We start from the raw sequence: 14,160 nt of genomic DNA on the forward strand, positions 1-14,160 counted from the left end.
GCCACCTGCAGGAGAAGGACGCTAGGCACAAAACTAAAGACCAATTACAGCCTAGGGGCGGCCCCTGCCGGTGGCCAAACCCCCCACCTGCTGACAAGTCTCCAGTTTAGTAACAAGCAGTTAGGAGTGTACACCCCATAAAGAGGGCGGGGCCTGTGTCCTTCAATGAACGGAGAGAAAAGGATTTTACGGTGAGTACAAAAATCCTATTTTCTCTCCCGTTCATTGAAGGACACAGGCAACAGATCGTAGATCCTGAATGGTAGGGACGTCACCAAGCAGTAACACACTGAGGGATGGGCAACAACAAAACACCCAAAAGACCCCTCAAAGCGCCGCCTGCAACACTTTGCGCCCCAAACCAGCATCCGTCGATGCTAACACGTCCACCTTGTAGAACTTAACAAAGGTGTGAACAGAAGACCAAGTAGCGGCCTTACAAACCTGAGAAACAGAGGCCCCGTGGCGGAAAGCCCAGGAAGCCCCAACAGCCCTAGCAGAATGGGCAGTGACAGGAAACGGAGGCTCACGCCCCCTAACGGCGTACGCCTGAGTCACAACGGTACGTATCCACCTAGAGATGGTAGCCGCCGACGCGGCCCGACCCTTACGAGGACCCTCCGTGAGCACGAACAGGGAGTCGGTCCCGCGGAAAGAAAGCCGTAGCTTCCAAAAAAACACGAAGAGCGCGAACCCCATCCAAACAGTGGAGCGCACGCTCCTTCCTATGGACCGGCTTCGGACACAGGGAAGGTAAGACAATGTCCTCATTCAGATGGAATGCCGACACAACCTTCGGCAGGAACGCCGGCCGAGGACGGAGAACCGCCTTGTCCTGACGCAAAACCAGCAACGGGGACTTGCAGGACAAGGCAGCCAACTCCGACACCCACCGAACGGAAGTGATGGCCATCAAAAAAGGCCACTTTCTGGGACAGACATAAGCGGAATCCCCGAAGAGGTTCAAACGGGGATTCCTGCAACACTGAAAATACGAGATTCAGATCCCACGGAGCCAAAGGCGAGCGGACAGGGGGAGCAATGCGCGACACCCCCGAACAAAGGTGCGAACCAGAGCATTAGACGCCAAAGGCTGCTGGAAAGCACCGCCAAGGCAGAGATTTGGCCCTTCACAGTACTCAAGGCCAGCCCCTGAGCCACCCCGCGCTGCAGGAATGCAAGGATTCTGCTGATGGAGAATAAACGCCGGGACAGGGCCCCAACCTCACACCAGGCAAAATAGGCCCTCCACGTGCGATGGTAAAGCTTTCTAGAAACCGCTTGCGATCTCTGAGCATAGTGGAAATAACCGCATCGGACAACCCCCGGTCCTTCAGGACCAGGCTCTCAACAGCCACGCCGTCAAAGCCAGCGACTGTAAAGAAGGACGGAACACAGGTCCCTGTGACAGAAGACCGGGGCGCAGAGGCAAACGCCACGGGGCGTCCACCACCAGCTGAACCACGTCCGCGTACCACACCCTCCGAGGCCAGTCTGGGGCCACGAGGATGACGGTGACGCCCTCGGCCGCGATCCGACGCAGCCGAGGCAACAGATACAGAGGGGGAAGTTGTAAAGTAGACCGTAAGGACCCCAAGGAGCCACCAGGGCATCCACTGCACCGCCCAGGGATCCAGGACCCGGGCCACACACCTGTCCACTTTCCGGTTGAACCGAGACGCCAGAAGATCCACCTCCGGCGTCCCCCAGCGACTACACAGCTGCCGAAAAACCACCGGGTGCAGAGACCACTCCCCCGGGTCCACCGACGATTAATGACCCTGCACGGTCAAGGAGCCCAGGACCCTGCCCCAGCCCCAAAAGGCAGACGTCCGTGGTGACCACCGTCCAGTGCACGGGAAGGAAAGACTTCCCCCGCACAAAGGCCGGAGATTGAAGCCACCACCGCAGGGAGGTCCTTGCCACCCGAGAGATCCGAATCTCCCTGTCCAAGGACAGGGGGGACTTGTCCCACTGTACCAGGATGTTCCCCTGCAGGGTCCTGGTATGATGTTGCGCAAAGGGCATGTCGCAGCCGACCCACCGTGGCAGAGTCTGCATGCGCTCGACGGTCACCCAGGGGAGACTACAAGGATCTACAGTCATCCAGCATGTCGCCCTGGGGACACTTGCTAGAAGAAATCGAGTCAAACGGAAGAAGGAAAAAAATTTCTCCAGAGAAACATTTTTAGCTCCTTACTCCTGACGCTAGGCAAAAAACTGGAGACTTGTCAGCAGGTGGGGGGTTTGGCCACCGGCAGGGGCCGCCCCTAGGCTGTAATTGGTCTTTGGTTTTGTGCCTAGCGTCCTTCTCCTGCAGGTGGCGATATTACCCTACCATTCAGGATCTACGATCTGTTGCCTGTGTCCTTCAATGAACGGGAGAGAAAAACCCTTGCTTTTATACCATTAATCCTTTTCTAGAATGGGTTCCATTTTAGAATCCTGTTCTTTGAGAAATATGAAGATTGCTATTGTTGACCTTTCAAATTGAAAATACTAGTTGCCTGACTATCAAACTGTTCCCCTGGCTTCAATACTAAGTACCAAGTAACTGACTTGCAATAAATATTAAAATAATAAGCCCCAACTTCACTTACACCCCAGACAAGTAATGCTTGTTCTAGATCTGAGACTTAAAGTTCTAAATCCACAGTGAAGCAACTAGAAAGTGGTAAGCAACAGCAGTCCTAAGATATCTCTCAGAACAGTATTCCTTCACGGTAAAGCCCAACTCCAGACTAAAGCATCTTTCAGGTTTTTACTGCTATCTGTGTACCTACTGTTGAGATTTCCCCTCACATCTTGTTCAGAGACACATAAAATCATATTTTTTTTAGAAGAGTGGGGAAAGGTTAGAATGCCTGGCAATCCTTGTATTGAGGTCTTTACCTTCCTGTACTCGTAACAACCACTCCCTTGTACACAGTAGATAGCACCGTGACCTGAAGTAAGGCAAAATCTTCCAATTGTGGTCACAGATAGCAATACAAACCTGACAGAAATGTTGACTATTCCCCAGTCTACCCAAGACTTAAAGAAAAAAAAACACAAAAACAAAACACTGGCTGGAATTAGGCTTTAAATTATGCCAGCAGCATCACCATGAATGGCGCTCTCATTTTAGGTCCTAATATGATCCTCCAGAGAAGTGGGGAAAGCGGTCACCACACCGCAAATTTCAGCCAATTCTTGCTGAATACACCAAAACTTGCTCCGTATGTACCCAGCTTTAGCTATGTGCTTGTGCTTTGTGGCTGTATTTGGTCCCATATAACACAAGTTGAATTAACACACTATTGGGGATAGACTGATAAAAATGCTGACAAAGGGTTAGCCTTCAGGGCTGAAAAGATAGGGACCTGTAGTGAGATTCTTAAACCCAAGAACAGATCCTTACAGAGGATCTCTGAGCTCAGTGAATTATGGTCATGTAGTTAACTTCCCTACTGAACATATGTAATCCTGTCATTTTACTATATAGCACTTTTCAGTTATTGCCCTTAGTCTGGGGTGCATATACAAGGAGTATAGAGCAACAGGGGCTACAGTGAGTGTACAAGCTCTGCATGTACAGTCATTGTATAAGCAATGTATATAGTCTATGCTTTAATCAAGCCTGACTCTAGCAGAACGTCTGTCTTTAAAAGGTTTGGAAATATTTCTTAGAGTACACCTCTACTTAAAAACAAAAAAACAAATACGGAGGCTTTCCTTGCTGATCTCCTCCTGGAAATGCTGGTCTCGAACCTCAATACTTTTAGTCACTAATGCTGAACACATTTGCAATAAAATTAGGGGAGAGACAGAATTGTACTGGGTCAGCAACTCAAGTAATGAAGGCTTTAGCTCAGTACAGCATCCAGGCAAACAACTTTAAAAAGGAGACCAGCAACAGCCTATGTATTTTATTTCCAGTAGAGGTTTTTCTTGATGTGAGGTGAAAGACTGTGCTGCCCAGCCCATTTTGACATGTATAGGCAAGCCTTTGATCTCATGGACTATGAATTAACTCCTTGGACAGTCTATGCATAATCAACAATTCAGCTCCTAGATTTATACTGCACTGAAAAGGACTTGGGTCAAACTGTAGATAACACAACACAATAAAAATAAAAGTATAAATAAAATAGCAGCACTCCAACCTTTATTAACAATGAACAGTCAATGTTATCTTATTTTTAAATTAAGTAAGAACAGATTAGATTTGAGGGACAAATGGAATCTTCCTAAGTTTACTAAAATGTCAGAATTATGAACACTAGTACATTGACATATTAGTATTAAAGTAGATCTCCAGTACGAACTTGTTTTGTCAGGTTTTTATTGTTGTAGGAGTCACCTTTTGGGGGTTCCTGTACTCCCTGTCCCAGTAACGGTTATTGACTGGAAGCAAGTGAAAATATCTCCAACTGGGGCACAGACACCAATAAAAAAAAATTTCACCACTGTATCAAAAACTAATCAAAACGTTCTGGCTGGTGTTCTTAATTTAAAATAATCTTATTTGTTTTAACTTATGTCTATACAGTAATATAGTCAATCTCCCTCCCCGACACCGCACAAACAACAACGATCTAAATAAAGTAAGTATTGTCTGAAACATTTGACATGCAGAAATGTAAAGGAAAAATGGCCATTACTAAAACCATGAAGCAAAAAACAGACAAGTGTTCCCCATGTCATGCAGGACCAAAGATATGGAATGTTAGATATAGACAGAGGGTGGAAATCTACACATGAACAGAATGGAAAAAAACATTGAAGAGAAAATGCCATGCACAGAAAGACAGATGTCTAGGAATACGACTTCGGAAAGATGGAAACTGCAAATTATATCCAAATGCTCATGGGCAAAAATAATGTGAGCGAGAAAAAACAAAATACTAATAAGAGGTGGGACAAGTAAAAAAAAAAATGCTACACATAAAATTGACATGTGACATCATTTAAATGTATTGTGTAGCAACTCCAAAGGAAAAAAAAAAAAAACTGGGAAGTCATATTTCAAAACAATGTGCTCTGTCTGGTCTGTACCTTTTCTATTGCCATATATGAGTCGTTCTTCAGATGGAGAGTCCAGAAAAAAAGGAAGTGAACGATGGAGAAATAGGTGAGTGAGACAAATAAAAAAATAAAGATATTTTACTTGGCAGCAGCAAGAATGAAGGTGGGCTGGCAAAAAAAAAAAAAAATGAGAAGGGAAACAAAAAGAAATGGGAGTCTACAATTTTAGGACTCTTGAGAATAGTAGGAGTAAATACATTAATTCAGTTTAGAATGAGACAGTATAAGTATAGGGAGAGACAACAGTATTTATAGTGTTAACCCCTCCAAAGTCACATGGCCAACAACGTGCTGTTATTTGTTGCTGGTCTTTAGCAATGGGGTTAAAAAGAACACCACATCTAAGCAGGTAGAGCATAAAGTTAACATTTGGACATGCCATCAGCAGCACAAGGTTTTCGGATCACGGGATAACTTGCACATAAACAATAGTTTTTATAGCCTGTGTTAACAGGCACCTATATAATGGTCAACTGTACTATCGAAGTTTAGAAGAGGATGGCAGATTTAATATAGACTGGATGCTGGGAAAGTGTGGACATAACAATGGAGGTGAGAAGCTTGCAGCTGAATTGAGAGCAGTGATCAAACGAAGTACAGTTATATCAATGCAAAACTACTGGATAGCCTAACAAAGCAAAGTTTACTCAGCATGACATTGTCCGGAATGCAGCTCAGTAAATCTGGGAGTACATGTAAGTAGTAACTGTGGCCAGAAATGATCCAAACACTTGTGATGGACAAGGACTTAGACTATTAAGGAGACAATTACATTTTCCACTTATAAGGGCAAACTACAGAAAATAGGTAAAATGTATTGTATAAAATTGAAATTGTTCATTTGCCACTGTCAATGTCTGGACTGGTAATCAGCAATGCATAAACGTTACACACTAAAGTTATACAATAAAATAGGGCCTTCCAAACTAAAATAAGTAAAAGTTTGATACCTGGCAGAAAATACTGCCCACAAATAGATTTATACTGTGATCCGAAGTTTGAGAAAAGAGGTTTAGTCAGGAAGTTAAAAAAGAAGCAAGTTTTTACCAATGACTCCTTCTGTTTCAAATATAATTAAAGAAAAAGAAGAAAAGACCTGACCTTCAATGGATTAAGGCTGGGTTCAGACCTAGTCGTATCGAATATGCGCGTTTGTCGCGCGTATTTACCGCGATTCATAGTAAAAAAAAAATGTGCGACAAACGCGCGTTTCCGAGGGCTACTTGGCTGTATCCAAATGGAAACGCGCGACAGAAACGCCCCAAAGAAGCTCCTGTACTTCTTTGGGCGTAGGACGTTTTGTAGCGCGTTCATACGGCCTGTAATACGCCCGTGTGAACCATACCCATAGGAAATAATGGGATTTCGGTGTTTGAGCGTTTTGCAGAGCGTTCGAACGCGCTACAAAACACCCAGGTGTGAACCGGTCCTTAGTGCATACCATTCTAGTATTATCCTTGGTTTTATCAGTGCTCACCAATGGCTGAAGAGAGCTCAATTAACACTTCTGGCAGGGTTCACTGGACCTCAAGATGAAAATGCTGACAATACATAAGACTGAGAAACAGACCGTAGATATGTAATTACAGCCTTCTCTCTCATCTTCTGAATTCATTCTGAATAATGGTGCTTTGTTCTTGGTGTTTGGTGAACCCTAGCGGAAATGCTAGCTGGTTTCTGTTCATCAAGAGGCGAATGCAGCTCAACATCTAACACCAAAATTGGGAAGCAAGGAGCTTGAGCGTTTAATGAAAGTTGTTGAAGTTATTTGGTCACGTCATCAAGATACAACAGTTTCTTACAAGACCACTAAGTCAAGGATATATTTTAACTTTAGTCTACTTTGTCAAAGCTTGCTATCTGTATTTTTATGAGCTGGTCGGTAGAGACATGGACCAATGCACCACATCCCTAAATTTATAATCAACTAGGGACTTTTCAGGTGATGCAATGATGGATACCCACTTGTGAAAATGTACAAATTTTATTATAATTAAAATAGGTTAATATCTAAATCCAACTTCAAAAGTGACTACTACATATATAGAAATAAATCCATACATTGCATCTTTAAGGGATAAATAGGGCAACCCAAACAATGGCTTTATACAAGGACAATTTACACAAGATAAATCTAGCTACTGCACACTTCTTTTCATGATCAGCCAAAAAGCATATGGGAAAGGATAAACACTTTTAAATTCAACATGTTTCCCAGCAACAGATATGGAAACAGTTTCCCAGAAATCAGGGTTCCTAGGTAGCTATTTCTCTATCTGTTGAGGGGTCCAGTTATTCGCCATCATTGGACTATAAGCTCTATCTGAACCTCTCAATTTCGCTCCCCATTTCTCCCTGGTATAAGTCATTCTTTTTCAAAGGGTGGATGTATGGGGTTGATTTTGGATGCTGCCTCGTGCCTATTTAAAGTTATTTGATATAAGCTTACCTGAAGTCCTGAGGCAGCAGACGTTAATGGCAGTGAAACGTGTTGTATGTAAAAGTGGTAACCTTTACCAAATCATTTCTGGCTAATCATAAAGGGAAGTTGCTTATGTATGGTGTTGGACATTTAACAGAATACAGAAGTAATAGATGTATGGGAAGGCGTGTGGTAGCTAGATTTATCTTCTGTAAACCGAGGCATTCTTTGGGTTTCCCGATTTAGCTCAAGAGGATGCAATATATGGATTTTCTGCATGTGTAATTTTCACCTTTGATGTTGGATATGGATATTATGCTTGTTTTAATTATATTATAATGAAATGTGTACATGTACATATATAAGCGATATTTCCACTGGTAGATGCTGGAGAGATAACACACTTACTGGATTCTTTTCTTTCAGACTTCTATGCCTGTACTTAACATTCCCAGGCATGCACATCTGGCATAACCATTATGAAAGGTTCCCATTTTACTGGATGGATCATTGTTTTATATCATGGAGAATGCAACACCCACAACCCTAGGGTAGGTGGAAGCAGATTAGGAAACAAAGACAGGGCAGAATTTGTTGCTTAAAATGCCACTAAACCCAATACCAAAAGTAGGAACCCACCTACATCCCTTTAAAAATCAATGTCAGACTGTACAAGATGAAATATAGATGTAATAATTCTGCTCAGCTGTCATCCTTATTGAGGGTGGCTATGCTGACTCTACATGGTCCTACTGTATGTTGGATGCAGTTGCCTTACTTGGTGGGTTCCCACTACAAACTACATTCCTGAGGCATGTATAATATGTTTACAAAGTGAAATTCCTTCAATTCATGACAATAAATGTTTTTGCAATGAAAAATGCGGCACATTCATTACTGCCCCACCCACGCAGTAGCACAATGAATCTTGGGAGATGTAGTGGTGTATAGCAGTGCATGTGACTACAATACACATGCACAGCTTGTAACGCAAAACCAGATATTTGGGAAAACTGTGGAAAGCATGAAAAGAGCAGAGTTGGGAGAATCTGTACTTTAAAAAAAAAAAAAAAGTAAATAAAGGTTTGCCAACAGAGACGAGTGTTTGCGCTTTGTGTATAATGCTGGATTGGAAATTTGTTTTTAGCTGGAGGGTTTAGTGACACTTCAAGTCCCCAAGAAATATAAGAAGCCAGCATGTGACTCAGCCCACCAGCTGAAATATGGATCTTGTCTGAATATTAAAATCTAACAAGTCTATTAAAGACGGTGTCATCAATGTCAAAAGAATTGCCCCGTTCTACCTAAAATGCCTAACAATTTGATCAAATTAACACCATGTGCTTCTTAAACAAAAACACAAAATGGGTTATCCATTAGCAAATGCTGCAATTTTTATTTTCTTTCAAATGCAAACAGACCTGTCCAGTACAAAGATGTAGCAAATAGCGTTTTTGTTTGCGTCAAAGCAGTGAACACTGAGACACAAAAACTGAAGTCCAATGATGTCTCAAAAAACAAGGACATCTGTACTCCAAGAAACTGACCGTACAGTGGTTTGATGGTCATAGAACCATCCACGTAGAAATGGTGTGTTGTATCATATAGATATATAGATATATAGATAGATATAGAAATAACCAGGAATATTACAATGATCCTACCGTCAAACTGGTCTTCTCCTTCTGTCATTAATTCATCATCTGAGCAAATGCTCAGAACATTCACCAGCATCTCCGTCACTGTGATCAACAGAACAAATACAGGTTAGGGAACTTCACAAAAGCGAAAGGATTTTTAGCTTTCTGTATAAGGTCCAAAATTAACTTCAAGCATTTTTGAATGTTTAACACATTTTTTACTTTAGTTGAATGTGAACAGAATGGAATTTAAAACTAGATGAAGTCTTACTGCATCTGGCACCCAGCTCATAAAACCGCAAAAATGACCCCTGGAAAAGCAAAATTTTTTCACTTTAAGTTCCCATCCTAGATATGATCAGATATTCAAAAAAAACTGGCAGAGCAGTATTTCAGAACACTTGAGGGAAGCAATGAATGGGGTTGGAGGCAAACAGTACATTTCTCAAACTTCAAGATAAGACTGCACACTGCCCCTGTTCTTCGCTGTGAGACATTTGGTTACCACGTAACTCCAAGGAAAAATATGAGCAGGAAATGGCACGATTGCCTTCTCAGCCTTGTAAAGTTGACACAAGGTGTAAAAGCATAACCCATATAGTGTAGGGAGTCTGGTTCAACCCTCCAAGTGCAGCTCAGGGAGTCTCAAACAAGGCTAATCCAGAATGCTCTTAGTGAAACCCAGGGAATGCAGTCTGTGGGGAGCAGTCTGTGGGGAGCAGTCTGCGGGGAGCAGTCTGCGGGGAGCAGTCTGCGGGGAGCAGTCTGCGGGGAGCAGTCTGCGGGGAGCAGTCTGCGGGGAGCAGTCTGCGGGGAGCAGTCTGCGGGGAGCAGTCTGCGGGGAGCAGTCTGCGGGGAGCAGTCTGCGGGGAGCAGTCTGCGGGGAGCAGTCTGCGGGGAGCAGTCTGTGGGGAGCAGTCTGTGGCGCAACCTCCGGTACGTGGCTACATTACAGTACATACATTTTTTTTTTTTTTTTAATAATTGATAGGTAAGTTCCACGAACTGCAACCCAAACACACATTACTCTTAAGTTAGACCGTAGCCTTGGATATCTCTCAATGCAAAAGCAGCAAGACTAAATGTGTTATTACATCTTCATTTCATACAGTTTACAGCCAAGTCTACCTGTAATATGTAGTAACCTTTGTGTGCTGCAAATTAATTTCGAATTAAAAAAATCCACAAAGCAGGCTAAAGCTGGCCATACACCTTACAATTATCTGCAGATTTTCTGTGGTCAGATGGAAAAGGTGCAACAGATTCCTCCATCTACACTTAACTGTGTGGATGGAGTAATCTCCACCTGGGCCAATCTGTTGCACTTTTTCCATCTGACCACAGAAAATCTGCAGATAATTGTAAGGTGTATGGGCACCTTTAGGAGCATGTTTTTCAGCTGATTGACATTAATAGTAATAAAAAAAATTATAAAAATGACTAATCGCCAGAAATTAAAGAACTGCATGTTTCCATTCATTTGGCTAAAATCCTATTAAAACTAAAAAGGAGCAGTTCGCAAAACTCTATTTTATAACAAAAGCGATATCCGCTCAGGTTTCCAATGCATTAAATAAAGTTGGCATACACAGTGCTACATTCTGGTCACCATTTATGGTGCAGGAATAATTCTACAAACTCGCATTACTGCAAATTGAAACTCGCACCTGGCTTAGTGAAACCAGAGACTAGCTTTGACAACTAAAGAGAGGAGAAGGAAAATTTGCTCTAAGGGAAATTTCTCTTTAACCAAACTAAATGTGTAACATACGTTAAAAATAAAGTCACCATCTGTTTTAAACAGTGTAACACAACCTAGAATTAACTTTTTACAGACTAACAAAACCTAGGATTGTATAGACCGTACACAATTTACCAACTACTGGCATTTGACTGTGTGAGATGATGAACTCTAAGCTTATTATTTCTTACTAGTGATGACCAAAATGTTTAACTTGCCTGAAAATTTGCATGCAGATTTGACTGAGGACAATCATACAGGTAAATGGGATTCATGAATTGTATGACTGCTCAGACTGGACCAATCTGCATGTGCATATTGATTCCAATTATAAAAAAAAAAAAAAAAAATTTGCTCATTACGAACCATGCACTCCTAAAGAAAGGCATTTTTTACAGACTGAAGAAACAAAGCAAATACCTTTTTCACCAACAAATGGCAATGACCAAGTGAACACATCCATGAAGTTCGGCAGCCAGTACGGGTGTGGTGAGCAGTTGAACTGTCTGATATTCATCACATTATTCTCATACTTTAATACAGCAGCTGTAATGTAAATGTGGAAGGCATTAGAGAAAGTAACACCATAAAAAAGATAAAATAATTTCAGTATAAAATGCCTATCTATAGCCACATAAAACTGTTGGATTACAAATAAATAAATATAAGTTATTTGCTTCCCCGAATCTTATCAGGATGTTTCCCATCTCCATAGAGAAAAAGTTAGAAAGTCTCCTAGAACACCCAGAAAAAAAGAAAAACTGTGGTATGCTGGTAGTAAAAGTTATCCTGGGCTGTCCTACATTTGTTTGCCAGTGTCCAATCCTCCTGTAGGCAGCAATATAACCTGAAGGTCTAGGACTTACTGCGTCTCTTAGTAGATGAAGATAATAAAATCTTTTTTTAGGTCATGTAATTGAAATTTAGCATTTGAACATAATTTATTTTCACATGAAGCTCCAATTTCTTTTCCATGTGTTGTCCAGAAAGTGTGTATTTGCATGTTTTGACAGTTTATAGAGCTCAATAGGTCAAGCTGAACTGAATACCTGCACCTGAATGAGTCGGTGGAGTAACACATCCCCCTCCCTCAGTTTATACCTTTTATAGCCATAGACATTATATCAGACCAGAACTGCTTGCAGCCTGCCACCTCAATAAGGCCTAGTTCACACATTTTGTTTTGCACGTTTCAGCGCTAAACACAAAAAAAATGTATTCCAATGTGAAACATTCACCCTTGCGCGTTCATTTGAGCGGATAAAAATGCACAACGCGAGAAAAGGTGTGATTTTGTCCGCGCGTTTGAACGTGCGATAAACCACAAGCTCAGGTGTGAAAGGAGCCTTACCTCTACATCCTCAGCATTCCCTAAGGTTATCAGTTCATTGTCAGCTGATCCATAAAAATCTGTGATAACTGGCTAACAACCATTAAAAACATAAAACTAAAAGACTACCATTGGCAGTGTGCACTGCATGTCACCAACTAAACGCTCCCAGCAATCAGATCCCCTTTGTACACCCTCCACAATCTGCCATTCTTGTGTGCCCTGTAATATAACTAATTTTTAAGGCTCTAAGAAAAAAGAAAGAAAAAAGTGACCCCCACCCCCCCTCCCCCAAAAAAAACAGAGCCCTTAAGAGGAGAGAGTGCCCAAAAGGTAAACAGCTGCAGCTATGCTTTCTTTAGAAAACCCATAACATTCAATAAATCCTATGTTACGAGTGCACCCTGTATTAAGTGGTATTTGTAAAAACAAAGATTTTACACTAAAAATAAATAAAAAAAGAAGAAGATTGACCCGAAAATCATAACTTCCCTTTAAAAAAGTTTACAACCCAAAACTCACCTTTATTATTGTAGACATCTAAGTAATTAGGTGCTGAAAATATTGTTATTAAAGATGGAAACCCTGTCGTTTGACTTTTTCTGTACATTCGGTAGCTGCGGGTAAAAGGAAAACAAAAATAGAATTAAAATTAAATCTGAATTGTAGCCACATGCAAAGTCATATTTACTTTTCTCATGCCAAAGAGAATTCTAAAATTGTCTTACCCTTTAAATCCAAGCCACTATCAGTCCATTGCTAGTGCCCCTATCAGCAGGCTATAGTGATCAGAACAGCCCCCACACACCCCCAAAAGGAGTGTCATCACGTCTATGGAGCATGGAGTGGGAGTTACTGAGCAAGAAGGATGGCCAGTGTGTACTACAGTGTAATGCCCACCTATCTTGTCTGACTTAACTGTAGGTTCATATTGTATGGTAGCGAGCGCAGGTTCTCACTGTTCCAGGAATGTGATAGCTGTCTGGAGCTTTGGACACTCATTAATGTGTTCAAACATCTCTCTGCTGACAGATCCGAAAAGTGCAAAATGGGTGGAGAAGAGAGATATTTCTGTTTAGTTTTTTTTTTTTCTTTTTCCACCCTTCGACAATTTGTACTTCCTGTTGAGTGTACAAGGTCAGATGGGAGATATTCGTTTCTCCAGAATTCCTCCACTGGTCCAGCACCATTACAGCTGGACAGCATGACGGGAGGATGTTTTTACTATATTAAAGAGCAATTTTTTATATAATATATATATATATATAGCGTTAGTCCAGCAACATTATAAAACTTAGGTACAGTTCAGCTACTTAATAACACCTAAAGACAACATCCGACAAACTTACCCTGCATCTTGTGCTTCATGTGCTCTGATGATTGACAACAGATTGTTAGTCAGCAAAAACTCACAAACAGCTGGGTAACTACAAAGGAAACACAAACATGTCAGCACAAAAACATTAATAGCAATATGTAACCATTACAGAACATGAATGCGCACATACCTATAGAAGTAAGAGCATCCTCTAACTGTATTGTGACTGAAATGTTCTTGTGATTTCTCATTACCAAAGTCTTCAGAGGGATCAGACCATAACAAATCACACATTGGACCAAATGCTGGAGGTTCTTTGAACCTGTCTAACTGCAATCAAGACATAGACCAAAAGTTTGTTATGCCTCCTTGAGACCAGAAGAGACTAACTCTGCAAAACCTTATTATCTATTACTGACATGACAATGTGAAGCAAATCTGGTTGTTATGAAAAGAATGAAGACCTTTAATGTTATAAGCTTTGCTATAAATACTATATACTGCCTAAAATGTTTTTCACACAAGCAAAGCAATTTACACTGGCATTGGAGTTCATCTAATGCACAATGTTGGATGTATATAAACAAATATAAACAAATTAAGAACTGAAATGTGGGACTAAGCGATCAGAGCAACCATGTG

General features: G+C 41.6%; 1 protein-coding gene across 7 annotated transcripts in view; it reads right to left on the minus strand.

Annotated features, from left to right (window-relative positions):
- Positions 1-14,160, minus strand: part of PPP3CB (protein phosphatase 3 catalytic subunit beta) — a 64,057-nt gene that overhangs the window by 15,996 nt on the left and 33,901 nt on the right. For 4 of the 7 annotated variants that reach the window (XM_018564470.1, XM_018564466.1, XM_018564469.1 and 1 more), the window contains exons 6-10: positions 13,709-13,848; positions 13,550-13,627; positions 12,723-12,817; positions 11,291-11,416; positions 9,154-9,231 (exon numbers count right to left, since the gene is read on the minus strand). In XM_018564470.1, coding sequence (XP_018419972.1) covers positions 9,154-9,231; positions 11,291-11,416; positions 12,723-12,817; positions 13,550-13,627; positions 13,709-13,848 — 517 coding nt within the window. Of the gene's footprint in view, positions 1-5,037; positions 5,065-9,153; positions 9,232-11,290; positions 11,417-12,722; positions 12,818-13,549; positions 13,628-13,708; positions 13,849-14,160 lie in introns of all 7 variants that reach the window. The other 3 variants (XM_018564468.1, XM_018564464.1, XM_018564467.1) reach the window with 1 other exon arrangement.

The sequence above is a fragment of the Nanorana parkeri genome, unplaced genomic scaffold (genome assembly GCF_000935625.1).
Source record: "Nanorana parkeri isolate BGI_ZX_2015 unplaced genomic scaffold, ASM93562v1 scaffold753, whole genome shotgun sequence".
Lineage (NCBI taxonomy): Eukaryota > Metazoa > Chordata > Amphibia > Anura > Dicroglossidae > Nanorana > Nanorana parkeri.